The sequence below is a fragment of the Apus apus genome, chromosome 3 (genome assembly GCF_020740795.1).
Source record: "Apus apus isolate bApuApu2 chromosome 3, bApuApu2.pri.cur, whole genome shotgun sequence".
NCBI lineage: Eukaryota > Metazoa > Chordata > Aves > Apodiformes > Apodidae > Apus > Apus apus.
Genome location: NC_067284.1, coordinates 19,763,853 through 19,790,469, shown reverse-complemented (window position 1 = coordinate 19,790,469; position 26,617 = coordinate 19,763,853). Strand labels below are relative to the sequence as shown.

Genomic DNA, 26,617 nt, shown 5'->3' with positions numbered 1-26,617 from the left:
TGTAATTCTTCACTGTTACTTCTCAGACGTAATAGAAAAATAATTTATAACAGCAGGTACTTCTGTCTTTCTTGTATCTGGTGAAATTTTGCATGTGCCTGTCATATATACATTTATATTAGTATAGCAGAAAACTTATTTACTTTTTGAAGAAATAAATAAATAAATCGCCCATTTCGTGGTCTGTTGGGTAAGACATCCAGTTTTGTACTGAAGATGAGCGGTTTCAGTCCACGCCATGATGACTACATCCTAGATAGGAGAGGACATTCCTATTAATAATCTAATATATGTTGTTTTTTAATTTGACTGTGAAGACCTGGGTGTTGCTATGGCCACGTGATGGCGCTGTGCACACAGCAGCAAACCCATCTTTTGCGTTATAAAATAAAAATTACCTGCCCTTCTTTCTGAAAGGGGCTCTAACTGCAAGCTTGAAAACAGCTGGCTCGAATATTGGAAGGAGTTTGGTTTTCAATGCGTGAAGAATTCTACTTGCATTTTTATTTCATTTCATCTTCTGCAGGCCAAATGACATAGGATGAAGGCTGTTCGTAATTTGCTGATTTATATATTTTCCACCTATCTACTGGTTATGCTTGGATTTAATGCTGCCCAAGACTTCTGGTGTTCCACGCTGGTGAAGGGGGTCATTTATGGATCGTATTCTGTAAGTGAAATGTTTCCTAAAAACTTCACAAACTGCACTTGGACACTGGAAAATCCAGATCCGACCAAATATAGTATTTACCTGAAATTTTCCAAAAAGGACTTCAGCTGCTCCAACTTTTCCCTCTTGGCTTATCAGTTTGATCATTTTTCCCATGAAAAAATAAAGGATCTTTTAAAAAATAATCATTCTATAATGCAGCTCTGCGATTCCAAGAATGCTTTTGTATTTCTGCAGTACGATAAGAATTTTATTCAGATACGCCGTGTCTACCCTATTGATTTCCCAGGATTACACAAAAAAGAAGACAACCAAAAATCCTTCTTTGAGTTTTTGGTATTGAACAAGGTGAGCCCGAGCCAGTTTGGGTGCCGTGTGTTATGCACTTGGTTGGAGAGCTGCTTGAAATCTGAGAACGGGAGAACCGAGTCCTGTGGGATCATGTATACAAAATGCACCTGCCCTCAGCATTTGGGAGAATGGGGAATAGACGACCAGTCTCTGGTGTTGCTCAATAACGTGGTGCTGCCCCTCAACGAGCAGACAGAGGGCTGCCTGACCCAGGAGCTGCAAACCACCCAGGTCTGCAACCTCACCAGAGAGGCCAAACGGCCACCAAAAGAAGGTAGGTGCTTCTGGGAGGGGGGGCTGATTAGGTCCTGTTGCTGTCTCTCCTTGATACTCACATGAATTTGACTTGCACTCCAATCCAGCTTACCTCTAGACAAAGTAAAAGGTCTGGAGAAGGTACACACTCCCTCAGGGCAGGGAAGGCTGCTTTTGCATTTCTAAACTGGCCTAACTTTCAGCACATAGTACTGCTGAGCACTGTTGAAACTCCTCATAAGTAAGATTAATCTGTTTTCGGCCCCCACTTACAGAAATGCCTACAGGTGGCAAGACAGGAATTGCTCTCCCCCTCACCATCTCTTTACAGCAACCACTCGACTACAAAGTCTTGGCTCTCTTGATATGAATCCCCTGACTTTTCAAGGAAAAGATTTCCAAATGCATGCGAGTAATCTAACTAAAAGACCAGATTTACTGTGGTTAGGACACCTGGTCCCAACTGAGCCATACCACACAGCCTAAAAACAAACCAAAAGCAAATGTAGTTCTTCAGGGTGAACCCTCTGCCTGCCATGCCTGAAGCCTGAGGCACTGCACAGAGTCCGTACACACTGTTTTGACCCGATGGGAACCCTGTGAAGGGGCTATGGGCTGCTGCTGCGCCCTTTATCCAGGAGGCTTTGGCTCCAAGAGATGAAGGCTCTGAATCTCATAGCAGTGCTAGAGATGGGGGAGGGGGGTTGATGTGTCAGTCTCAGCAGCTGCCTTGTGTCCCTGCTGAAGAAGGGGGGTTGTGGAAGGGAAAGGTTGTGGTTGGGAAAACAGCGCTCCAGCATTTAGAGTGGTAGCCCTCTGCCTAATCCCTCTGCTTCATAATTTCTGTTTTGGCCTCCTGACATTTAGGGGAGGATGGGAGTGATTTTGGGAAGGACATAAGGGGGGTGAGAAGCAGATGACGGTAGGCTGAACCTAGACAGGGGGTTCTGGCTGCAACTTGTGCGTGGGGGGGTCCTTCAGAGCAGTGATGTGGAAATGGGGGAAGGGGGCAATGTGCCCCTGCGGCAAGGGATAAATCATCGAGCCCAGGGTATTGCATTTTAATGCAGGAAACGTTCTGTCTCTCCTTGTTTTCTGCATAGCCACAAAGCTCCCAGTCTGTGGCGAGGCAGCGCCAAGCTCCCAGCCCCCCTAATAGAAGTTGCTTTGTACAGGAATGTAACATTGACACGTTGTTAGGAGAGGATTTTATTTAAGGGCAGCCAAGCCCTAGTGCTGTGGGAGAAGAAAAGCTGAACTTGCTCCAGCTGCTGCGGTGCCAGCGGCCGCGGGCAGGGCCGGGGGGGGGGGGGGGGGGGGGCGGGCATGCGGGACACTTTTGGTGTCCTGCAGTTCATCGCCTCTTCCAGCACCTAGCAGCTCGGAGGCCAGGGAACAGAGCGATCCTAAATGACGGAGAAGGTCATCTCCTGTAAAAAAACCCCAGAGAAGCCTGTGCAGAGACAGAGATGGTGTTTAACATCGTTTAGAGCTAATTAGTGCCCTGGGAGGACGAGGCGGCCCCGGCGGCGGAGCCCAGGGGGCACCGGCGGAGCTGGAGTCGGGCGGGAGCCCCTGGCACTGCGCGGGGGCGGCCGCCTCAGCCTCTGCTCAGGGATCTGCGCGGGTGCGCAGGGGCTCACACCACCCCTACGCGGGCCGCTAAAGTTAGGTGAGAGGCGCTTGTTTGCAGCCTCCCCATCTCCGCCGTGAGTGTCGTGGGCCAGGGCACAGAGCCCATGAGAAAACATGAAAGCCGCAGACCCCAAGGCGCGTAGGAGACGCAGCCGCGCTGTGGCGGCTGCCCAGCGTTAGCAGTCCAGCGCAAGTTCCGCCGGGCCCCGCGGCCACAGCGCTGCTGGAGTCACTCCCCCGCGGGGAGGAAGGTGCATCCCCCCCGCCTCCGGCCCTGATTTCCATCCTCAGGTACCACCTCCTTGGTGGGGCGGGGGACGAAAGGGTGCACCCAGAGAGGGGTGGTTGCACAGCTCGCCCAGGGCCCTTCAGGGAGCTCGCAAAAATACGCTGAATTCCGGTGGGATGCATGTCTCCCAGATAAAGCACCTGCTTCTGAAATGTGCTTAGTGGAAGGACAGAAGAAGCTTAGGGCAAACTCTTTAAATTTTATTTTAGTTTTTCTTAAATTTGGAAATTAAATTTTGCTTCCAGGTTCAGATATATTTTAATTCTTGCCCGTAGTTGGGGGTTTTCCTTGATTCCTAGATTGAGAAATGGCATTGTTAGAGGGGTGGGAATTTTGTTTGGTATGTGGAAGGTTTCCTTAGCTTGGTTTTCAGTGTATTTAGTGTTTTGGTTTTTTTTTTTTTTTGTGTGTGGTTTTTTGTGTGTGTGTTGGGGGTTTTTTTTGTGTTGTTGAGAATTTTTACAGTAATAAAATTATTTCAATGTTTTATTTCATAACTTTAATGCACTTGGAAATTTTTCAACATATTGTTAGTAAACGTTATAATCAGTTAGCAAATTAGACCTCACGTACTTCTCAGCAGTAGTACTGTCCTTGTCTTCTGCTTAGTGTTTAAACCATTTTCCCCCTTTCCTCAGAAGGCTAAAAATCTGCAGGAGAGTTGTGTTGAGTCTTTGTTTTCTATAGATGTAGTCAGATTCATCAAGTACATCAGGTAGTGTATTTGTATGTGTAAAGATGGTTTGTGGTTCAGGCTTTATTGTGGGATCAAAATGTAGAATATTCCTGCCACAAACATAATGCAGTTCATCACTTGCGTCAGCAAACATTTAGGCAAGAAATGCAAAATCTGTTTTCACAGGCAGTCTGGTTCAGGTTAGATTGGCATAGGTAGCAAAAATAAGGGTGACCATCACCTAAGAGAATGGTTTATTGTGGTTGGAGTTCATTGTGTCAACTCAAGGTACAGTTTTGTCAATGTAAGTTGAGTTACAAGGGGAATTGACGACTGCCTATCACTGTGAGAGTGCACTGGACTTGGTAGATTATGTTTTGTGCAATCGTACATTACTTTGAGGTTTGGTACTGATACTGGTTATCAATTACTTTCACTTAGCAGTTACAAAGACCTGACAGCTTTCTGTAGGATTATGCATACCCTCCCATGCATCAGATTTGCTTTCATCAAGGTTGAATGTATAAAGTGCAAATTATTTTCCAAAATCTATTTCCAGACACATTTTAAAACCATAATGTAAATAGAGAGCATTTAGATTAAAGCCTACTGTTTATTTTTTTAACCTCTGAAGATTTTCACAATTTTGAATATGATAAATGGCTTAGGAAAATGGATATTTCCTTTTTTAAAGTGTTGCGTTTTACAAAAGATGTGGCAAGTATACAATGGATGATTGTGTTTCTAAAAGTGCCAGAGTATTGAACAATAAAAGGAACTAGGGCAAAAAAAGGAAATTGTAACTATTATGTTTCAAACAAAATGGTTGGGAAATACATGATTTAATCAGTGTTTCTTCCATAGGCAGATCATATTTGGTGTCACTGATTAAAGCAATATTGAAATCACCACATTTTCAATAAGATGCAATTTCATTGTATCCTGATCCTTTTCTGCAGAGGTGCTTAGCATGGATCAAAGCACTAGCAAATAGATCTCAATGAACATTCTGACAGGAGCCTGAATTTGAGGGCTCAGGGAAATTTGTCCTCTTGAACTTCAATGCTGTGACTGAAGTATCTCATGAAGTTTCTGTCAGTAAGACAAGGCTCAGTTCCAAGTTTTGTGGACCTGTAAAGCTTTTGTGTGTAGTCAATCCATACAATTTTATTAATGATGGTAATAAGAATGCAAAAATACATTTTCATGTTGTGACCACTACAAAGCTATAATATTATTGTAGGGTTTTATAATAGTAAATCAGAAGCCAAGAGTTTGCCCTGCATTTTACTGCCACATCTGACAGGGGCCTTCATAAAACAAGGAAGGTAATACTTTTGTCCTCTTACTTTCATCCAACAGGAGAAAAGAAGATATTAACATTAATTTAATCTTAGCATTTTAGTATGTCAGAAATGTAGCACTGGTCTACTTTGTCACAAATTCTAACAGCTCACTATGTATTAGCATGTCAGTATTCAGCAATGGAATATTTATTTTCCTGATTTCAGTTCTGAAAACAACAGGGACATAATTTATGACAAATTATCGAATAATACTAAGATGTAAGATGCAGATAGTTTTGTAAAGCTCTTGGGGAAGGTGTGCATTTATTTATGTTTTTCCATGAATGTCCACTTCCTGTTGCACTCATTTAAGATTAATTTTTAGTATCTGTCACATACACAGAGGCCACTAGTCATCTGAGTAGGCTGGACATCCCTTATCATAGGCAGCAATAATGTGTCATAGCATGACTCCATTAGAGGATTAAACTGTTAAATGAGTGCAGGATTTGTATAGGAAGATCAAAAATTACAAAATGGAGTCTAATAACCTTACACTTATAGGGATATTTAATCTCTAATGTGCAACAACTATTTGAGAATAAAGCAAAATTTAGAAAATCCAAAATTAATAAATCTTGTCCAAAATATGGAATGAGTACACTAATATACTTGGAAGACTCTTAATGTTTATTATATCTTGCTGCTTGCAGTGGTATCCATGAGTGCAAGAGGAGAAAGGAAGGTGAGCACTTATGGAAGAATAAGCTTTTTAATTTTGTGTGAGTGGTATTTTTCATTATGACTTAAGAAATATTGTTTACGAACTTTAAACTGATACATTAAAATAACCTGTTACCATGCAGGTTATAAGCACTTATAGCCAGTGTTATCACACTGTTACAGAATGTAAAGAAAAATAATTTAACTGTGAATATTTTTTATATCAGTATTGCTCCCTATAAAATGTTCCTGGTCAAAATCATCATGGAAACTTTTAATAAAATCAGAGATGTATTTCTTCTTTACCATTCTGGTTCCCAGTTGAACAAAAGAAAATATCTTGTGGATTCCAGTGTGCTTCTCTTTTAATCAATAAGACCTACCTTTGTTTTCAAGGATTATGTGCTGTTATCACTAACAATTGTACTTCAGTTTGTGTTGTATTGATCATTTCCACCTGATTTATTTTAATAAACTATGAAAGTTCTTGTGTTGATAAAAAGTTTAGAAGTTTGTGTGCAAGAGTAATCAGCACTTCACATATGTGTACTGAATTTGGTCGGATTTGGAGCAACCTGTAAATGAATTTTCTGATACCTTCTAAAAGGAAAAAAACCCAGGCAATTTTCTTTACAGTAGGAAAAGCATATATAAATTACTTTGCTTGAGTTATTTTACTGCTTTATTGGTAAATATACTTGAATTTATATATACACATCTGGTTGGCAGTTTCTTTGGTACCACAGTTTCTATCAATATTTTGTTCAGTACTTGTCACACTTAACAAGATGATATATTACTTAGTGGAAAGGGTCAGCCTGCTGCCTTCAGTGGGATCACATGTACTGCATAGGATCTGAATACCAGTTTTTCATGAGCTCATTGCTGCTTAAAACATTCATGGCTTCTATGACATTGTATGTTGGAAGCTGTGTCATAACCAAAACCAGGAGTTTGGTTCTCCAGACTGCCATTTTTTCCTCAATTAAACCTCTATTTATGTGCATTATTGCACATCAGACATTGTGGACATGCTGCTGGAGACCTCCACTCTAAAAAGCAGAGAACAGAAACAGAAGCCAGTGATAAAGAATTAGGAAGTTATATAAAGAAATGATGCGTTTGAACTGAAGTCAAAGAATATCCAAATTAGGAACAGAATTCTGAGTCTCTTGCTGGTGGTTCCAGTGAACAAGTAGGTGATAGTACCAAGTCCTCTACTGTCAAATATTTCAGACCTGTCATACCTTCTTTGCTTGCTTTTCTCATAGCAGTAAGATATGCCTTTTGTCTTCAAATACTTCTGTTCCACTTTGGGTGAGCAGGGTGTACATTGTATTTACTGGATTTTAGTCCTTGTCCTCCAATTTGCTTGTGCTTTCTGAAGGTGTGGAAGTGTTCATGTGTAGCAGAGCCATTAACAGAAGTTAATGGTGATTCTGTTTAGACAGTGAGATTTCAGTTATTTGATCTCAGAGGCATTATATGAAATTACATTATGAGATAAAGCAGGTACTGCATTTTGTATCATTGTGCAGTGTTTTATAACTGCATGTATATAGTACATTTATATAATACAGCGATTGTATAATTATTACATTTAATACATCCTCCTGGTTCCTTTTTAAAGCAACATAGTCTCTTCTGTTCAAACCTATCCATATTGGTGTTTTGTTTAGCTATTTGCAAAAGCATGGAAGAATCTGCTTTGTGTGTTGGTATACACGGAGCAATTTTCAGAGGAGACTTTATTTTTTTCTTCTTGGAGAACTAATTTTATGATGTTTATGCAGTTGTGTTTTATCAAAGGATTCCAACTCAAAGTTGTTGTGGTTCTCAGATTGAAGTTCAGCTGTTCATTTATAAATATGCAATAATTGTAATAAAACAAAGGTCACAGCAGAATTCCATGTAGCATTACTCATATTCAGTGTTAACAAGAAATAGAAAATGCTCTTTAGGATAGAGAAAGTTGTACATGATATAAAGTACAAATTTACAAATTATGCTTCACTGATTTATGAATATTTCAGAGGTAGAGCCCTTTCTGATGTTAGTTAAATCTCAACACAGTCAAGTTTTTTAAAGTCATTCTTAGTTGATCTCTCAGAGAAGTTATAAATAAAGTTTTTATCAAATTACTGACACATTTTTCTGATGGTCTAGCCACCATCAGAATTAATAGAAATTATCTAAGATAACAGTGTCTGAGACCAGAGTAAAGTAACTGCAAAGGCCAAATTGCTGTCCTTACTGAAGGCAAATTCCCCATGCTATCATTATAATTTGATCTAAATGAAGATTAGATTAGAGCCCACAAAAGAGATGTGAAACAGTGATAGCATGTGTTCCTTCCACCAAAAGCAAATTACTTCATACTTTTTATTAATTCTATCCTTTCAAACTTCTTAAGATTTTTTTTCTCTGTGGTTTTCCTTTTGAAACGATCCTTGACATTTCGTAGTGTGAAGCAGATGCACTGAAAAAAAAGCAATTCTGTAACTGATTGCTGTGTTTCTTCCTCTTTGAGCTGGTTAGCCTATTTCTTTATGTGCTTCTGTTTTTTGTTTATCTTCATTATCTGAAGGGGAAACAAGGCATATGGCATATTCAGAGTGGTGTTTTTTTGATGGTGCTGAAAATGTGTGACACTGAAATTTGGAAGCAAGCTCTTTTCAGTTACTCAATTAAAATTTTTTTAAATGGCAAATATGCAAGAAAAATATAAACTTTGAGTATCATCTATATAATAGATGATACTTCATCTCTCACCATTTTCACCATTTTGCACGTATCCTTCAGCGGTTGTAAACCACTTTGGGACCTGACTTTGGTTCTTGTTGTTTTTCATGTACTGGTTGCTTATTCATCAGTTACGCAGAAACACTGTTTGTTTCTAGCATGGTTTATAACTTTCAGCCATAGCAGATAGATGTGTGCTATTGAACAGCTTTGCTGAGGGATGATGGGGGCATAAAGGATCAAGAGAGCAATTCTCCAGCTCTTAGTTGTGGAAAATGATTAACAGGACTTCCAGCCTTACCACTTCTAACTGCCATTGGAAATACTTTATGTTAAAGTGGGAATTGGTTAACTAGTGTCATCAACAGAGGTGTGTTATCACAAGTTGCTTGTGAGGATCTGAGATCACATTGCTGATGAGATGATTCTGGTTTCACTGCTTTCCTTCCACTGAGCTATGTCAGCACATCAACCAAGCAGAAAACTGATGATCTTGGTTTTTTTTTTAGTCGAGTGATCTTGATGTTGGGTTAGTCTGCTATGATGGCCCAGCTGAGCTTACATCAGTACCAAAAAGTGACACAGGAAAGAGATAGAGAGCAACAGTGGTGCTGATTCAGCCAGATTTAGGTTTGCTTAGGAAAAAAAAAAAGTCTATCAAAAAGTGGCCATGTTACCCTTGCCCTCAGTTTTCCATATGTTAGCAGCCAGTTACATCATACTGTATTTCTAGGCAGCTGTACTGTGTTTGGTTACAGTATTACTGGTGGATTCTTCAAAATAGACTCCAAGACGTGGTTATTCAGAGCTTCCCTCTGACCACTAAAAGGTGATGCAGTTTTCTGTGTAAGCATACACAACGTGCTGGGGGATGAGTCTGCAAAGCCCTTGGAACTAATTTCTGTAGTGCAGCTAGAAAGGGCTTAAATCACTGTTTAGAAAATCAAGATAATTGAATTCATGGTCTTTATTGGTTAGGAGGAGTAATATTATACATGCTTCATACACACTTTTTCCTAAAAGGGTTTTGGAAATTCTTAAGTCTGAAAATTTGATGTGGAATATTTTTTTGAATCCTTTTCACTTTTTCTCATACATTGTTTCCTTCTCTATCCTATGAGTATATCCTTTGCAGTCCCTTCTCTACTGTATGCGTAGAAGATGTCAATTGTCTGCAAACTGGGCACTTCAGCTTGAGCTATAAAGAGTTATGTTTTTATCCTTGGAAATATTTTGTTTGTTCTGTGGCATTGGCTGATATCTGCAGTGATTGGCACACATACAGAAGCTCCATACGCGTAAGTTTGAAGGTTGATACATGTGCTTCCTACTGGCAAAGGAGAGGAGGAAAAATGTTCAGCACTGCAGGTGTAATGTGAGTACAGAGCCTAGTCCAGCTGGTCTTGTCTGCACCAAATCACTAATAATGCAGAGCGTATCATGAAGGTTCACTCTCCTTGGAGGGGAGGAGGGCACCAAGGATTGGATATTAGCCAGTTCCAATGCTTGATAAAGTTTTAAAAGTTATGTATAGGGCTATGGGGTTTCAGCTGATTATGCTGTTTTCTGAATCTATAAATGCAATAGATAACAAGTCTCACCTTTTGAAGTAGAATTACGATCAGAAGAAAAGATTGAAAATTTTTGTTTTGGTAGAATGTAATGAACATAATCGAAGCAGAGCTGGGAACCAATGCTGTCCTGTCTCATAAATGAATGTTCACATTATTACATATTCATTATTTTTCATCTACTGAAATTCTAATTTATCCACAAAACTTGAGGCAACTTCAAATTTTGGGAAAAGCAAGAATATTCTTATTCCTCGACCAGACAGAACGTTCTGAGAAGCAGAGCCACTGACTTCAGATTGCTCCAGGTGCTGCAGTTGATAACGGGTTCAGGTTTGGTTTGACCATACATACACTGAAGGTTATAAAAGGAGGATGCCATCTCTGCCTGTCATTCATGCAAAGCTTGGTCAGGCGGGTGTCATCCAACACCACCATTTGGATTAGGCCCTACTGCAAAATAGGTGCAAGTGAATCTCAAGAGTTTGCAACTTCTCACAGCTAAGGCGATGCCCAGACCCTTGAGTGCACCTTGTGCATTTTGCTTGTGGCTCTTAGACACTGGTTGTTGTGGCTGCCTTGGAATGTGCGTTTTGGAGGACCCCATTTTGGATGCAGGTCTTGGAAATGATGATATGGCATATAAATGTATTTGATTTATTTTATAAATACAGTTTCTGTGCATCATTTCCTGTCCTTTTGGTATTTTTATAAATGTACTGCCTTGCCTTCTGGTCATGTTAGGACGATAAATCTGTCAAAGCTTATAGTTTGCTCAGTAATCAGTATGATACAGGTACTTAAAATAAATAGATTAGGCCATCACTGCTAAACCTGAGATATTTTTTTTTCCCCACACTTCTCATGAAAATAAAATCTTTAGGTTTTTTTCTATTGATTGAAGTGCAAGTGTGATTTTTTTAGTTGTTTTGCAGATGAAACATATGAAGGGATGAAGGAAACTTACATTTATCTCCTATTCCATGCTTCTAAGCTTTTGGATAGTGGATGTTTGTCCATCTGAAATCTGAAGTGCTGGGAAAAAAAATTAGCTTGGTAACATACTGTGAATAGTAACTTTACAATAAAAGTGTTCCAGGATGTGGCATCTAAATATTTTTCAGAAAATACTAAATTCTTGCTTTTGTGTTCACTTGTACTTAACAACTCTTATTGAATCAACAGGGTTATTAATGTAAATGGGATTTCATTAAAAGCAGGTTTGCCCTCAACTGAAAGTATGAGTACCTTAAATATATATAATCAATATTAGAACAGGAAATAATTATTTTATTATTACAATACTTGATTTACATATCACCAATCAAATTAATTATAACAGTAAATAATAAAATACCATCAAATAAAAAAATTATAACAAATATTATTAGTAAATTAATAACTCATTTATTATATATGGACGGTTTTACATTAGCTGGATAAGTGTTCTTTGTTCTTGTTATCCTGGAACCTAGCTTATCCCAGGTCTTTTAAGTGATTATCAGAGTATTGGTCATTAGCTCTGGGATCCTCAGTGCCATCCTTTGCCCCCACTAACCCTGCTGGACCTGTGCACGTCTGTTCTCAAACTGTTCTCTCATAGTCATGCTTGTGCTCTTCTGCATTGCATCATTATGCTGGGATAATAAGTACATCATTCTGTACAGAATAACTGCATGTTGCTGCCATCTATGAAAATAATATGGTTCTAAAAAGATAAGCAAATGTTAAACAAACCAGGCGGTAGCTGGATGGTCATTAAACAAGCTTAGCAAAGCTCCAGGAAGAGCATGGAAGTTCAGACAATACATGACATGTCCCGAGGCTTTTTAATGACAATGGCAGTGCTGTATTTATTGGGACACAGAATTAACCAGCAAGAATGGCACTGGTTATCGTAACTGTAATTATATTTTTCCTTTCTGTTGAATGTGTCCAGGAACTGCCATAGAATTTGACAGAATTTTAGCATTCTAAAGCCTGCATCTTCTTCCATTAGATAAAAGTAGTATCACCTTATTTATTTGTATTTGACAAAGGTTATCACACTAGACACATCTGGATGAAAACAGGCATCGCTTTAGGAGCAGTTGACTGATGCTTGGCTGCGCTGATACAACTACTGTATGAGTTATATGCTTCTTGATTCTTGTTTTTGTGTAAATTTGAGTTTGTATTTATCTCTAAGTTTTTTTCCTTTCACCAAACATTTTAATACATGTGTTTGAACATGAAGTTGACAGTCATTTTAGATGACAGCCACTGTCAGGGAGTTTCTTCCTAAGAAGGAAAAGGCATTAAATTATGAAGTATTGGAAGGTAATGTTTATTGTAGTATGAGCTGTGGAATAATATGTGGCCCCGAAGAATGTAAGTAAATGCAGTAAAGGTTATTAAAAACATGGCAAAAATAATATAATAAAACCAGAATTTATAATTTTCATAGATGGAATAAGGTGAGAACTGCAGAAGCGAGCAGGATGTTTTGGTGATCTACCAAAACACTGCCCAGCAATTATTAGATTTCAGAGGCTGATAGCTGCCTTTTTTTAAAACCCCAACTGAATATCTTACAATTATGCTGTGGCATAGTGTCATAGGATGTTTTGCATTTCTAAGGTCTGTTTTCTTTCACACATATACTTCGACCTTCGACTATCACACAGTATTTCACTTCAAACAGTTGGATATGGAAGATCTTAATAATTTTGCATTACAATAAATGTGGATCTTTTCAGTGATCTGGTTGCTATTTTTCTGGCTAAGAGAGATCTCAATTAAATAATAGAAGGTATTTAGATAGCAACACACAATGTTGTGAATTGCATAGCCCTATTAACAGGGATCTTTGTCACATGTTTGATACCAACTAAGGATTTAAAAGTCTCTCTCTCTTCATCTCTCCTCACAGCTCAGTTACCATGACAAGTTCTGAGCCTGTTTTGTGACTACTTATTTTCTTTGTACATTTTAAGAGTAAATAGTGTCAGTTAAAGGTGATCATTTTTGGAAAATTAAGGAGAATCACTGTGGTATTCTGAAAAGACGCCTATGCAGACCTTTACACAGGGAGAAAACTAGGTTCCGTATTTGCTGAAAAGATGAAAAATTAGAAGATATTTGTGTCTGTTATGTGGATTAATTCACAATACATAAGTAAATGAAAAAACGGAGACTAGGTATAGGGTACGTTGGAGATTTCTTGAGGAAAAAATACTGGAGATGCTAAATCTCTTCCATTGAAAGACACTGTTGTGATACGACACCATGATGGTGTCTTGAGCTGTGATACTGTCAGAAATCCTGCCATTTCAGGACAGAGATCCCTCTGGCATGCAGGCAAAAAGACCCTCGGTATTCTCCTTTGTTCCTTTGGCGGACACACGTCTCATGGTAGTAGTGATGCGCTGGCGAAGACACAAAGTGCTGTGTTGATCAGAGAGTACATCATGTGCATGCTAGCTTGAAGGGTGATCACACACTGTTCCTCTCACAAGGCAGACCCTCAGGCCACAAAGTCCATTTCAGTGTATTTGGTATTTATAACTTGTAGCTCTCTGTTAGAAATTGTCACATTGCCCTGATGGAGCTTACAACTAAATACTGAGCAGGCTTCTTGGTTTGCAGCTCATAGCACAAGGTTTATACATACTTAAGGCTCCCTTGAAATTATACTGGCTCTAAGCATGTTTTTTGCTTTTTGTTTTTCCTTGGTCTCCCTGCACTTTGTCTTGTCTCTAGGTTATTAGCTCTTTACATTACTCTTTCAGCTTAAACCCTCACATTTCCCAGGAGCTTGCACTTTCACAGAACTCCAGTCTTATTAGTACTCTAAGCTTACAGTTTATCCCTTCTGGGGCATAAAACAGGTGAAGTAAACAAACACGGAAGCTTTGTTGGAATTATAAATGAAAAAAAACCAAACAACCCAAAACAAAATAAAAACCAGTTTTATTTTGGCTAGCCCAAGAAATACACAGGCTTGGACAAAGAAATAAAATCCCTGTAATTAATGGTCTAAATTTGCTTCCTCATCACTCCACTTACACAACCAGTGGCAGCTGAAGGTCTGTCAAGAGTCCAGTATTCCCACCTTTAAGCTCTACTTTTCACGAGATTCCTCTGATTTATGAATTCTCTTGAAATCTTTTTCTTTTCTCTGTGCTATCAGCTTCCACTAGTTTTCTCCTTTAGTTTTATGCACAAAAAAGTTATAGGTCATAAAAATGCAGGATGTCTTCCAGCCCATGCCCCATACATTTCTCTAAGTCCCGTTACTGCTGTGATGGTAGTGCAGGCAGGCAACCCAATTGCAGTGGGTTAAGCTAGGGATGTGAGTTAAATATCTGTGTTGCCCAGAGCCTCGTCTTCCCCAGTCAGGAAACACTTTAACCACCAATACAGAGTGAGGTTTCCTCTGAGTTGATTCTGCTGCCCCCATAAATCTTACTTTTTCTTCCAATTTTTATATTTCTTGTTTCTTCACAGAAACAGTGGAACCACCAACACTTACAGTGAACCTTTTGCCTGCTCATGAAAGCAGTATCCCAGGAAAGAGAAACTAGGGGCAGAAAAGTTTCCTCAGGCTAAGGATGAATATTAACTTGTATCTCCTCTTCCTTAAGATATACCTGCTTTTAAATAGCATATTTATATGTGAAAGTATATGCCATATTTTTCTGTAGCTGGTATTTTTAAACAAAAATGAGCAAAAATCTTTGGGTTCAGCTCAGTATTCTCTCAGTTATATGGCATTGCCCAAAATTGTGTAGAGGTTTGGTCATCAGCAGGTTAAATGCCTTTTTCTGGTACTCAGCAGACTTAGGTGGTCAATTAGGCCCCTGACTGGGCTCAAAGAGGGAACAAAGTACAGCGTGCAGTCTTGGAATCCCCATAAGGAATAGGAATGTTCCCACATAGACACTTCAGTAGCTAATTTCATGCCATCTACACCACTTGCTTGAAATGAAGCTTCCATTTCTGCTCAGTCCCCTTTTAGACACCAAAGCAGGTATCTAGACCATTTATAAATATTATGAGTTAATCCATTTGCAGTAACCTTGAAGATTTTAATGATGTTGCTTGTCAGGCTTTGCTTACACAAGTATTTAATTTGCATCGATGTCAGTAGGATTGAAAGGGAGAAGCTGAGCCAGGGAGTCTTTCATGATCACCCATTTTGGATTCTTGTCGGTTTAAGCACAAGAACTATTAGAAAGAGCCACATGCACTCTTAAAAATTAAATCCTCAGTGAAATGTCTAGAGTTTATTTATAGCAAAAATTCTTTTATGTGTTTATACAAAGCACAGTTACAAGTTAGTTACTCATTAGTGTAAGAAAGACAAAGGTACAGGTGTTATTTAATCAAGATTTTTTTTTTTCTTATTGCAGTGGTTTCACTGTCACAATTATTTACTACATTTTTAATAGGTATGCCATGTGTAAATGTACTGAAGTCTACTGAAATGTGACAGTATCTTAATCTAAACTACATAAGAAGTCTTTGAAATCACATGAATTATAAACAATGTTGAAATATTTTAATTTAAAAATTTGTAAAAAAATGAAATTATGAAATAGTTTAATTTATGTTGTACTTTTTCTTGTTTTAATTATTTATAACAAAATTATAAGCTCAGAGGAACTGAAATAATTGTCAACATAGAGACAATTGAGTCTAATGATACTACAAATCATTTACACTTTCATTTGGAGGATTCAGTTTATCAGAAACTGTTGAAATCAGTGCTTTTTACCACAGAATAATGACTATGTTCCTTTTAGCCCATTGTGTCTGCAATAGCATAAAAATGCTTTCGCTTGTCCCGTGAATTTTTTTTTTATTGTCTCTGATTGTTTTGAGGATTATGGCATGTTAAATACTGTTAGGAGAGAGTAATACATTCAGGCTGGTTGTCACCTCTGCCAAAGAAGCAGATGGACTGATGACCTTTCCAGGGCAACGTTAGTTCTATCTGGTTTTGAGTGGCAATTCTGCCGACAGCACTCTTGCTCTCTGAGCTGTCTTTATTCAGTTAATCTTCATTTGTATCACTGAATAGCTTAAATCACCAATCACGACATTGATTTATATTCTGTTGTTGTTGGTTGTATTCAAGAAAATGCTATATATTTCCTACTCCCTTTTTAAGTCACCATGTCTCTGGCACATTTACCACAGCTGAATTTGTCCTGGTTCTCTCAGGTGAAGGACATGGCCTGAAGCTGCATCAGGGGAGTTTTAGGTTGGATAATAGAAAACACTTCCTCATGGAAAGGGTGATCAGACATTGGAATGGACTGACCAAGGAAGTGGTGGAGTCACCACCCCTGGAGGTGTTTAAGGAAAGACTGCATGTAGCACTTAGTGCCGTGGTCTAGCTGATGTGGTGGTGGTAGAGCATAGGTTGGACTTGATTATCTCAGAGGTCTTTTCCAGTCTCAGTAATTCTGTGATTCTGTGAATTTTGAACTCTGTCCAGATATCATACATAAATGTCCACACAAGTGTCACTGACAGCCTTTGAGCTCAAATTTCTGCTTTCCAAGAAGTTTCATTTTTGTGTACGCTGCTCATTAGTCACATGATAAAACACAACCACACAGCACTCACTTTTATAGTACTAACAATTTTGTGTTCCATACATATACATATCTGGGATAATTTGAAACAAATCAATGCCATAGCACTGAGAAATATATAATGTTTAAAGAAAAATCCTAATAACATTAAACAGTATCTTCTGAATTTTATTTCTTTTACTGAATTTGCATAAGGGTCTCTTTCTTAATCCTTTGTATGTGCATTAGATTATTTCCTGGAAATTGTTGATATACAGCTATCAAAAGGCAATTTATGGCTCTAAGGGTCTGGGAAGTTTATGAGGACAACAGAATCCTGGCTTCTGAGGCTACCCTCAATCATTTAAATGCTAATAAAATAAATTACCCAAGTGCTAATGTTCTTAGTATCAGTCCTTATATATTTCTTCATTTAGAAATATTTTTTGTAAACTTATGAGCTTTACAATTTATTTTCTTTTTAGCTTCTGCTTTGAGTGGCTAGAAGATAGTTGTGAAGCTAGATTGGGGAAACCTGGAAAATATTGATAAGTGGGGCTGGAAGCTTAATTTATTTGCAGCATCAGCTGGGTCAGAACAGTTAGCTGAATTACTTTTTTGTTGCCAGTTAACTTCTAGAACTGATGGTGGTCCCTGGAATATCACTTGTTAGGAGGCTAAACTCACGATTTGGTTGTATTTTAGCATTGCCCTGGTGTGATGTGGTGTTCAGGATTCAAATGCTGAGCAGTCCCAGAATACTAGAGCTCAAGATTTCCAAATTAGGACTGAAATAGAGGGAGGTTTTTTGAAATGTATAAATGCATATTAAGATTTTGGGGCTCTTTTATACTTGAGAGTAGTTAATTGTGTTCATGTAACTGAATGCAATAATAAATAGATTTTAAGGATGGAGCCTTAAGGCTTATTTTTGAGCATAGATTCCAAAATGGTTTTGAAATTATATGGAATAGACCCATAGATAAATCTAGGTTTGAAGGGACTTCTGATGGTCTTTTTAGTCCAATACATTGCTCAGAGTAAAACTAATTAAGTTGCCTATTTTATTTCAATCTTTCCTTGGTTTCATAGTGAGGGCTGCTTGATCCCTAAAAGTTTAGTACATATGTCAGTATTCAGTAAATAGCTAACCCCATAACTGGTGCCAGTGTGTATGTTGTCAGTGAGTTTTGCTATTCCTGTCAGTCACTGTAATGGTCCATGGCTTTTTACTTGTTCCTTCACATGCCATTAACCACAGTCTTTGTATTCTTATTCAAAGTAAAACGACCTAAAACTACAGGCTTTGCACCGAATGCTCCAAATAGTTAACTGAAAAATAGCTAATAAATAATTCTAGATAAAGTTTCCCCAAAATAATTATGGCTATGTCAGCCATAATCCATAGAGTTTTGAGACAGTTTGGTATTTAGCAAGTTGGATTCAGTGTTAGCAAAAGGTTATATTAAAAAAAAACCCAAACAACAACTTGTTTAACATTGTATTTAACATCATTCATCTACACAAGGTGAGAGCATGTTTGTGTGCCTCCCCTTTCCTTGTGATATGTCACAGCTGTATGATGCTGTTGGTAGCTTCTGGCACTGAAAGACAAGATAAGGAATCACTATTGAATAGTGTTCTGGAAAGGGGAAAGAGAAGAGGTAGCCAGACAAGAATATTCAAAATTAAAGCTTGTAGGGGAAAGATAAGGCAGTATAAAAAGAGAAATAGATTAATGCTAGCCAAAGGGGTTAAGATAAAAAGGATTTTTTTACAACATCACAGGGTAAAAACAAATACCGGAAAGACTGAAGGGGATGATATTAATCTTATTTAAAATAGCTGAGTTTAGAAGGTTCTTTTTAGGATAAAGAAATTAAGGGCGATTCTAGAACAATTAAAAAGAAGAACTCGACAAGTGAGAAATAAGGTCATCTGTGGAAAATCTTGAGTATGCAAGAATCCAATAAAATAGGGAGCATGCATTCTATACCACTGAACTAAGTAAATAACACAGAATGGTATAATAATTTTTAAAATATAACAAGAAATTAATTAGGTGTAGTGTTCAAATAATCTAGTCTAATAAAGTTGTGAGAAGAAGATGAAAAGATATCACTGTGAAAATAACAAAATATTAATAATTATGACTATTACATTTACTCTGATACTCAGGGGGGTTATAATGTTACTTGGGGTTTTCCTTTTGGAACTGTAAAATGGGTGAATGAAAGGAAAGTATTAAATGAGAGTATATGTTCATATATATGGTTTCTATTCAGAATTCTATTATGTCCCTTCAAACTTAATTTAAATTCATTTAGTTTTTCATACAGTGTATAAAAGTGGGCTGTGTGCTATGATAAACACTGTAAGTTAATAGCAAGGAGGTATGGATATCTGTGTGAATTCACATTTGGACTTAGATCTTCAGTAGTGGTTTAACAAAGGAGATCACCTACTTGATGAAACTTCCAGTTCAACGATAAATTAGGAGGAAATGCAAATACTAGTGGAGATTGACAGAAAATAAAAAAAAGTCTTATATCAGTTAGAAATGTGGGCAGGACGTAAGAGAATAGAATTAAGAGTAATGTAAACTAATTCCCTCTCTTGGGAATAAAATGAAATAAAATGAGAGGGGGAAATCCTGAAAGCAGTAAAAGCAAATTGTACTTGAAAGTACTAAAGTACTTGAGAGTACTTTGTACTCTCAAATTGTACTTGAGAGAGGAAGAGATGACTGATAATGATTTGGACCTTAAAGCAAAAGGTCCCTGCATAAGCAAAGACTGAAATACAGCTTCTGACCTAAATTTATTGTTCTTTGTGAACTGGATATACAGTTACAAGTCTTTTAATTTTATACCGAAAAGATCACAGTGTATCACAATCCAGAGAAGAGCAGCCACAATAAAGACACTGAAGTGAATGGTTTAGGACTGACAATTAAAAGCAATTAAAAATATCTAGCTAAAAGATACCTAGGCACAGTTAACAGTGTATCTCCAAATATTTGAAGGGTATGAAAATACCATTTCAAAGAGAAGAATTATGTATGAAAACTCCAAGACACAGAACTAAAAGTAATTCATTGAATGAAAAAAGTAGAAAATCTAGGCTGAATACCAGAATTAACTGTGATGTCTGTTTAGATGCAGTATAATTTTCAAAGGCGCAAGCATGAGCATCATCCTTAGGTATAAATAAATTAATTAAAAAGAAAATTAAATTTTTGTAGTATGCTAGCAGAGAGGTGAAGGACATGGGAAGGGAGGGTTAGAAGACAAAACCCACACTTTCTGAAGTTTTCTGCCTGAGCATGCAACCTTCAAGAGACAGCAATAAACATGAGAAAAAGAGAAGGTTAGTAAATTAGAACTATAAAATCACAGAATCTTAGAATGATGTAATACATAGTAAAGATTCACGAAGCACTTATTTTTTTTCCCAATCCATTATAGAGAGGCATTATTGTTACACCTTGTCTTTACTCAGCAAATACATTACAAGGAGTTGCATGATTTATTTTATAGACTGTAATATATTTTATGTATATTATATATACACATATATATGTATTCACTGTGCATTTTCCTTTCAAAACACTATGATCTGATAGTAAAGGCTTTGTATATTCTCATAAGTAAATAAGTTAATACAAGAAATAAAACTTCTGTCTTCCTGAACATTAAATAACTAAAACATGGTAGGCAAGTTGGGCTAATTTAACTCCTAAATTAATCTGAGATTTGTAATGACAGAAAAGGATGGTCCATGACACAAAACTTAGTGTGGGTAGGAAGGTTTAATAGCTCACAGGGTAGCAAATTGGACCAACCATCATCATTGCCCCAGGGTGAGCCTTTATGCTCACTGAGTTTTCTGAGTATTAAACTGTAATTTATTTTAGAATAGAAAACCAGATCAAAAATTGTATATTTTAGTGCTTACAGCATGACTTAAATGGAACCTAACTGGTGCATAGCACTTTTCACGACTCTCTGGTGTAAGGTCAATTCTATCCTGAATATCTCCAGAAAATATTTCGGACTCACAAAACAAACCTAGCCTTTCCAGGCATCACTGTTTTCTCATTTGAAAAGCAGGCTTACTTCACCCTGGAGGGGTTCTTAAGGGGTCACAGTATACAGAAATCCAGGGTTTTTTTTACTGAAGTTTCTTCTCTGCTATTAAGGTAAAAGCAGTCTTTCAGTCAGCCTCCAGCACTTTTTCTTGTTTGTCTTCTCAATTTCTCATTGCAGGATTGATTCCTTCAAGACTAGAGAAGAATATACTCTGGGGAAAGCCTGCAATGATTTCCTATGTCACCCTAGATTGTCTTAGGGCTAAATACACAAAGCGTGTCAGACCAAAGCAAAGAATTAATTCATTGAGACTGAGATCTTGGTAAAAAGAATTAGACAGCTATAGAAATAAAAGAGAACAGCCCCAGTTGTACAAGAGAGGAATTTAATTCTTTTCTTACACCACAAAATAATTGCTTTTTAAATGTTCGGGAAAAGCCTGTCTGCTTTGGATTTCTTCTACCATCACAAGGCTTATCTTAGGTTTAAAAGTGTGTTGAGGAGGTATACTCTTCTATGTTCAAAACTCAGTGGTAAAGAAAACGAAATTCTGACATACTTCAGTTGATTAGCGTTGAACTCTAGAAGGCTCACTTTCTTAGCATATAGAAAGTTCAAAACCTGTAGTGCCTGCTTTATTAGTTTGGAGCCACACTAAAAATATTTTACATCCTAGATGATACTGTAAGATGATACTGTATTAGATATATCCTTGTTAGATCCAGTACAGTATTTCATAGGCTCCTATGAACAGATGCACAGTGAGGCTGTATTTGAAGAAAGAAGAAATCTTTATTAGAAAATACAATGCAATAGATTTAGGTCATGTATTTGTTCATAAAATTGTTGCTTTAAAAAGCATACATATTTTATCCCCCAAGGGAATGTGATATGCCATTATAAGGACATAATGACCTATGAAATGGAAGAAGTATAAACAATGGAAGAATGAGTCCTGGAAGTAATCTACTTTGATATTGTAAGTGCACAGAGAGCTGCTTTCTATAGAAAATTTTAGCTTTTCTGTTATTTTTACTGTACATCATTCAAAGGACCTGCTTTTCAGCTCCTGTCATATATAAGAAATAAACAAACAATACTGGTTTTCTTTCATGAAAAGCTGGAGTCTTTTGCATAGTAGTTTGATGGGGAGACATAAAAATAAACTTTGTGCCTGGAGGAATGTGTTAGAGTTTGCAAAATGTCAAGGATTTTTTTTTTCCCCAGCATGCTGTATTCTGTACAGAAGAACCGTATAGAAAAATCTTAATTTAAGATAAAATAGATCTTTCTGAAGTCTTTGCTACAGATAAATGCCAGATCTCATCTTTTTAGCAGATGTCACCACAAAACTCTTTCCAAAGAGAATTGTACTTTATATTGAGTACCTCATTTACATTCATAGCTAATTAGACCATCAGAGAAACTTTGAAGCAGCATTTTGTATGTATTCTTGGTTTGCACAAAACAAGTTACCTTGCATTGTTTATTTTTTTTGTTCTTCTATAGCTCAAGAGAGCAAGGAAAGTATAAAAAAATAATCCATGAATAAAGAACATAGGTTTATGGAAAGAAAGAAACAAAAATCCAAAATTATCTTTGAGAAAAAGCAATGTATGTATTCTTTCCAGACTTGCACCTCATTGAACCACAGGTTCTTTTTTTCCCCATGTACCATGGTGATTTTTCACAACTGGAATTCCTCTTCTGAATTGTCAGTGTATTCTCAGTTATCTTCTACCTTGGACTCTTGAGGTGAAAGTATTAATCCCATTTCCTCAATGATTTGTCCACACTAAAATTCTGTGTTTCCCTTTAGATCTCATCAGATCCAAAAAAACCCAAGAAAGTAACAGACTTTTGTACCTCAACATACTTAAGAAAGAATGTCAACTATTAGCCTATATATATAACTCCATTTAATCTAAAAATATCAATATATTTATAAATTTTAAATAACAATTTCAGGCTCTAAAACGTAAAACTCATATAAAAGATCTGATTTCAGTCTGTGCTACCAATCACAGTACTCTGTTGAAGAGAAGCAGGCTTTGAAACAGAGCAGAAATGTGACATTTAGTTTTATACATCTGAGTATAGATGAATTTCTTAACCTTTTTATTGAGGAACAGATATTAAAAAACACAGTAAGCAAAAAAAAAAAGATCAGAATAGTGCACAAGCTGTAAGCTTACGTAATATTAAGTCTGTTGGCATATTTTATTTCTGGATAGATTTTTTTTCCAAATCTATTGCTAAAAAAAATCTTAGGCCATAATTTGATTGATTCATAAACTATTTATGAATCACATTTTTTGTTCTGAAAGGTTTTGCAACCTCCAGATGTATTTTATTATAGTTTTTTTTAATAAATCCCAAACCTATTGTAAACTGCTCACTCCAATTTTTCTCCCCAGTGAAGACAATGATAGTGGGATTTGATACATTAAAGTACTGGTAAAATAATGTAGCTTCTTATAGATAATATTTATTAGCACAACTCAGGGAATGCTCTTTAGTAAGCAAGTTAAGTTTAACCCATCCTTCTCAAAGCAAACTTGTGACTCAATTAGGATATTACTAAATGTATTCTTTTATAAATATTGTGTTAAGATTTTTATGATCTTTTAATCTTTGTTTTGAGCTATTTTCCCATTAGTGATTGCTTACATAAATAACATGCTACTTTTTTTGTTCCTTACTTGAAGGAATTTAGAAACTACTTAAAAAATAAAATGAAAATAAGTTCAGCCAAATCCTTTAAAAACCAAAACCAAGAATGTGTGAATAACAGTACCTGTGTAGAAGACAAGTGTATTTTCATTTCACAGTCTAAATCTTAATTTCTGTGTTTGTGCAATTTGTCTTTGAAAATCCTGACACGTATGAGTTTTCATGGCTGTCATTCTATCTATCTGACTTCTAAATAAGCAGTAGTAGAAGAAATTCAAGAGCTTAACCTTGTATCTGCATAGCACTATGTTTTACTTCCTTCAAAATCCCAATTCTTTAAACTTGTGTCAGTACATTGAATTTCACATCGGTATCAAAAAAATACTGAAAAATTTGGTTCTTTTAAAAGCAACGTGGATTTCTCTACTCTTGCACCTATGGAGTTCTTGTTGTCAGTCAATACAGAGTGACACTTGTCTGTGCTCAGCAGATTTCTAATTTAGAGATTCCTAGAAAAAAATGCCAAAAGAACAAGGAGGTATTTTTGTACCAGATTGTATGTTGCACAATTTCTTTGTTGTTGTTGTTGTTGTTTTTGTTTAACATGGCTCTCCCTTATTTTATAACAATGAAGGCATTTATCTCAAGGATGTCTCACTAGAATTGCTAGATATTTTTCAGTAAAATATTTTCGTGAAAAATGGCAATTCATTTAAACAGGAAGTTTAGGGAACTGCATAAGTTTCAGTCATAAAGGTTGGATCTGTCTTTGGAATTGGATAGAGAAAGAATTAGATGTAGTAAATAGCCAGGAAATGCAACTGGGACATGGAAGACTTTAATGTGCCCTCTCCAAAAGGCACTAGATTTCTTGTAAGTTCCTTTCAATTTTTTGGTGTTAAAACTATTTTCTTCTATAATCAGAGATTACTTGTAGGGAGAAGAAAATAACTGTAGTCCAATAACGGGGCATCTTCCTTAAGGTGCAAAATAATAGGGATATGAACGTGATCTCCCATATTGTGCAGGAATACTACAACCAAATGTAGCATATTCAATATTGTCTGTCTTTTATAGAAGAAAATCTTGGGATGATTATTTCTGTATTGTCCTCATGTACAAGTTGGGAAAAAAAAATAGAACACAGTTTAGTTTTGGATTGGTTTCTTGTCCTCATAATTCTCTAAATTCAGATTATGATTTCATTGTAGTGAGTGAAATTTTTCATAAAGCTGATTGAACCAATCAGTTGATTGTCCAAGATCTCTTAGATACAGTTATAGACCACAGAGTAAGGGTAGAAAATAGTAGGTGTATTACAATGCTTGTGTTCTAAATTCCTGGTATTATTTGTTGGTTGATTTCTAAATAGTATATCCAGGCATCATATGGGATGAGAAATTTTACCCCCTCTATCTTAATCAATACTTCCATTTCATAGAAGTTGCAGGACAGAGGTGTTCATGGCATATCAGAACAAACTGTATTTATTTTCTTTAAAAGGTCATGTTTGCAGTTCTAAATTACCAGCTATCATTATACATTGCTAAGGTCTGTCTGTACTATGGGGCAATACACTTTTGATTTTAAACTAACTTTAAATGAAATAACTAATAGAAGAAGCATGTCTGCAGTTTATATTTTTACAACAGACAGAGTATCTTCGTCTGATCTATAGTACTTCATATTCTAATACCTGAAGTTCTTTGCCTGAGCATGTTGGTTTAAACTGGATAGTCTAAAATGGTCTTATAATAATAAAGGAGATTGAGAGGACCTTGCAAAGTCATTGTATCTTTCCTCTCCAAAAATTCTGAACTAAATCTAAAACATTCCTCAGAGATGTACATCTAACCTGTTCTTAGACACTGCCAGGTACTCAGATTTGTCAGCCACCCAAGACAAACTTTTTTACTAGCTCTCCTCAATAGAAGTTTTGTTTTGTTTGTTGTGGGGGGTTTTTTTGGGTTTGTTTTTTTAAAAATTTCTAGCAAATGTTTCTTGTTAAACAGTTCTTCTATCAGTCATTGTGGAACTGAAGAAAAAATATTTCCTTCTTCTTGGTAGGTACTTTTTATGTAATTGAAGACTGTGATCACCCTGGACAAAACCTTGCAAAAACTTGTTGAATAATTCTTCCATTCATAAATCTTCCTTTTTCTAGGCTAATTATCTCAAATTTCTTCAGCATTTCCATGTAGATTACTTGCCACAGCTTTATAATTCCTGTTTTTCTCTTCTGAATTGACTATAAGTGAAGCACCTTCTGCAAGAGCAGTTCTCAAAGCAAGATGCAGAACTTAAACTGGCTGTTAGTTCAAATAAATTACTCCTCATGTCTCAGAGATGACACAGATTACAGGTATAACATTTAGCTTTCTAAAAACTACTGGATATTGCTGAGTCTTGTTTAGCTAGGATTCCCACAGGACCTTCAGCTTTCCTCTTGGAGAATTGCTACCTAGTAAGTTGTTTCTCCAATAACTCTGTAACTCTTGCTTAAATGAAGAATACTGTGCTTGCCCTTACCCCAAGAAAGTTGTGAATTCTCATGTATTTTCTACCAGCTTAGATCTATTGCATGTAATCTTTAGAGTACTGTTACCCAGTGTTATTAAAAATATGAATAGAACCAGAGCCCAGACAGGACCCTGCAGAATTCTGCTTAATAAATACTTCTGAAAATGATACTCTAATCCTCTGAGTACTTTTTCCTTAAATTTTTCTATCTATTTTACAATTTATTAGTTTTATATGGACCTTTTTCTTTCTCCAGCTAATTTATAGAATCAGGGAATCAAAGAATCATAGAATGGTTTCGGTTGGAAGGAAACTTTAAAGATCACCTGGTCCATCCTGCCCTGCCATGGACAGGGACATCTTTTACTAGATCATTTTGATCTCAGCCTCATCCGACCTGACCTTGGACACTTCCAGGGAGGGGGCATCCACAGCTTCTCTGGGCAACCTGTACCTGTGCCTCACCACCCTCATAATATTTTTTTTTCCTTCTATCCAGTCTAAATCTACTCTCAATTGAAAACTTTAGCCCCTTTTCCTGTCACTACAGGCTCTGATACAAAGTCTCAGTC

General features: G+C 36.9%; 1 protein-coding gene across 9 annotated transcripts in view; it reads left to right on the top strand.

Annotated features, from left to right (window-relative positions):
• The window catches only part of ADGRB3 (adhesion G protein-coupled receptor B3), a 464,008-nt gene that overhangs the window by 2,600 nt on the left and 434,791 nt on the right, over positions 1-26,617 (top strand). For all 9 annotated transcript variants that reach the window (XM_051613843.1, XM_051613841.1, XM_051613842.1 and 6 more), the window contains exon 2: positions 527-1,295. In XM_051613843.1, the coding sequence (XP_051469803.1) occupies positions 542-1,295 (754 nt within the window). In that variant the 5' untranslated portion in view covers positions 527-541. The remainder of the gene's footprint in view (positions 1-526; positions 1,296-26,617) is intronic.